General features: G+C 40.4%; 1 protein-coding gene across 1 annotated transcript in view; it reads right to left on the bottom strand.

Annotated features, from left to right (window-relative positions):
* Nucleotides 1–1,818: 1,818 nt before the first annotated feature.
* LOC110530265 (receptor-type tyrosine-protein phosphatase N2) overlaps nt 1,819–3,184 on the bottom strand; it is a 155,251-nt gene continuing 153,885 nt past the window's right edge. Inside the window, exon 25 of the mRNA XM_021613182.3 lies at nt 1,819–2,720. Coding sequence (XP_021468857.3) covers nt 2,649–2,720 — 72 coding nt within the window. The 3' untranslated portion in view covers nt 1,819–2,648. The remainder of the gene's footprint in view (nt 2,721–3,184) is intronic.

The following is a 3,184-nucleotide window of genomic DNA, read 5'->3' as shown; positions in this document are numbered from 1 at the left end:
CCCTGTAACTATTCCCCAGGTCATTGCTGCAAATGTGTTCTCAGTCATCTTACCTGGCAAAATATATATATATATATATATACAGTGCCTTGCGAAAGTATTCGGCCCCCTTGAACTTTGCGACCTTTTGCCACATTTCAGGCTTCAAACATAAAGATATATAACTGTTATTTTTTTGTGAAGAATCAACAACAAGTGGGACACAATCATGAAGTGGAACGACATTTATTGGATATTTCAAACTTTTTTAACAAATCAAAAACTGAAAAATTGGGCGTGCAAAATTATTCAGCCCCTTTACTTTCAGTGCAGCAAACTTTCTCCAGAAGTTCAGTGAGGATCTCTGAATGATCCAATGTTGACCTAAATGACTAATGATGATAAATACAATCCACCTGTGTGTAATCAAGTCTCCGTATAAATGCACCTGCACTGTGATAGTCTCAGAGGTCCGTTAAAAGCGCAGAGAGCATCATGAAGAACAAGGAACACACCAGGCAGGTCCGAGATACTGTTGTGAAGAAGTTTAAAGCCGGATTTGGATACAAAAAGATTTCCCAAGCTTTAAACATCCCAAGGAGCACTGTGCAAGCGATAATATTGAAATGGAAGGAGTATCAGACCACTGCAAATCTACCAAGACCTGGCCGTCCCTCTAAACTTTCAGCTCATACAAGGAGAAGACTGATCAGAGATGCAGCCAAGAGGCCCATGATCACTCTGGATGAACTGCAGAGATCTACAGCTGAGGTGGGAGACTCTGTCCATAGGACAACAATCAGTCGTATATTGCACAAATCTGGCCTTTATGGAAGAGTGGCAAGAAGAAAGACATTTCTTAAAGATATCCATAAAAAGTGTTGTTTAAAGTTTGCCACAAGCCACCTGGGAGACACACCAAACATGTGGAAGAAGGTGCTCTGGTCAGATGAAACCAAAATGGAACTTTTTGGCAACAATGCAATAGTTATGTTTGGCGTAAAAGCAACACAGCTGAACACACCATCCCCACTGTCAAACATGGTGGTGGCAGCATCATGGTTTGGGCCTGCTTTTCTTCAGCCGGGACAGGGAAGATGGTTAAAATTGATGGGAAGATGGATGGAGCCAAATACAGGACCATTCTGGAAGAAAACCTGATGCAGTCTGCAAAAGACCTGAGACTGGGACGGAGATTTGTCTTCCAACAAGACAGTGATCCAAAACATAAAGCAAAATCTAAAATGGAATGGTTCAAAAATAAACATATCCAGGTGTTAGAATGGCCAAGTCAAAGTCCAGACCTGAATCCAATCGAGAATCTGTGGAAAGAACTGAAAACTGCTGTTCACAAATGCTCTCCATCCAACCTCACTCACGCTCGAGCTGTTTTGCAAGGAGGAATGGGAAAAAATTTCAGTCTCTCGATGTGCAAAACTGATAGAGACATACCCCAAGCGACTTACAGCTGTAATCGCAGCAAAAGGTGGCGCTAAAAAGTATTAACTTAAGGGGGCTGAATAATTTTGCACGCCCAATATTTCAGTTTTTGATTTGTTAAAAAAGTTTGAAATATCCAATAAATGTCGTTCCACTTCATGATTGTGTCCCACTTGTTGTTGATTCTTCACAAAAAAATACAGTTTTATATCTTTATGTTTGAAGCCTGAAATGTGGCAAAAGGTCGCAAAGTTCAAGGGGGCCGAATACTTTCGCAAGGCACTGTATATATACACAAGGGTGTGAACCACCAAGTTTATAATCACACTTAAGCTGCATGTACAAGTTCATCTAGAAGAACTGCTTAATTTACAAAATATCATAGAGTACACACACCAATTCATAGAACTGCTTTACTTGAGGCAGGCATTAGCGTAACTACATTTAGTTTACTCACAATCGTTGTCCACAACTTACACTTATTTGCCCAGGTCTCAACAATCTGAGGAAACACATATTGCTTGGTATCATTATTTATTTTTTATTTTTATTTTACCTTTATTTAACCAGGCAAGTCAGTTAAGAACAAATTCTTATTTTCAATGACGGCCTGGGAACAGTGGGTTAACTGCCTGTTCAGGGGCAGAACGACAGATTTGTACCTTGTCAGCTCGGGGGTTTGAACTCGCAACCTTCCGGTTACTAGTCCAACGCTCTAACCACTAGGCTACCCTGCCGCCCATTATCACTATGGTAACTAGAATTGTTATCAGTATTCACTTGACCTAACTGAGCAGTTTTCTTTCTGATCTACATTACATGGTATGGTTCAGTACACGGGACCAAAGTGAAAAAAGACATCAAACTTAAATATGTCCTATGATTCAGATGTGATGACCAATATAATAATTTACACACATATACATAGAAATCGAAAAACAAGATTTCTGTGATTAATATATTCCAATCATTTAACAGATAAAACTTTTTTTCAATCAGTCAAATTCTTGATGCACTAAATTGTCTGTTTGGAAACAAGCTCCACAGACAAAACAATAAAGGCGCCATATTGCACAGCTAAGATCAGGTCACACTTTCTCGCACGGCATCCACAAAGACGGAGAGGTGGAGGAGAGGTAGAGAGGAGGAGTTGTGGAATGGGAGACAAGAGGGAAGGAGAGAGATCCCCGGTGAGAGCTGCTGCTGAGGCTCGGTAGTGGGTACTCCTCTCACTGTGGAAGAGCTTTGAGTATGGCGTTCACCTCCTCTGCGACAGCTGTCAATGCAAACTCAAACTGCTCCTGAGGGTGGAGAGAGAGACAAAGAGGGGGAGGGAGAGAGGGGAGCAAGAGAGTCAATGTAAAGTTCAAACCAATGTTCTTTCCAGATTATTTTGAAATAGACTCACGTTACAGAAATCTAAACACCTGGGGAGCTACAGTACAACGATTCATGTGAAAGATGGTCTATTAAAGTCCGTAATTCTCTGTGATTCAATAAGCAACCACTAGGGGGAGTGAGACTTGCGTTTACTAACTAAACAAACTGAGATTTACTATGTCTGTATCACCTAAACCACTGATGTAGAACCCTAAACTACTGAAATCAATAGTGCTGCATCAGACATATATTGCAGAAAACAAAGACTTCTACTAATAAAACATTATGATTTCATCACCATAATAGCGAAAATATGATAGTCACTCACTGTGGATAAATAGTTTAATGGTCGATATGACTGCTGAGGCTACCAATCTAATAATTC

The sequence above is a fragment of the Oncorhynchus mykiss genome, chromosome 8 (assembly GCF_057628025.1).
Source record: "Oncorhynchus mykiss isolate SJ-2025 chromosome 8, ASM5762802v1, whole genome shotgun sequence".
In the NCBI taxonomy this organism is placed as follows: Eukaryota; Metazoa; Chordata; class Actinopteri; order Salmoniformes; family Salmonidae; genus Oncorhynchus; species Oncorhynchus mykiss.
Note: the sequence above shows the minus strand (reverse complement) of the source record. Positions and strands in the feature narration are given on the sequence as shown.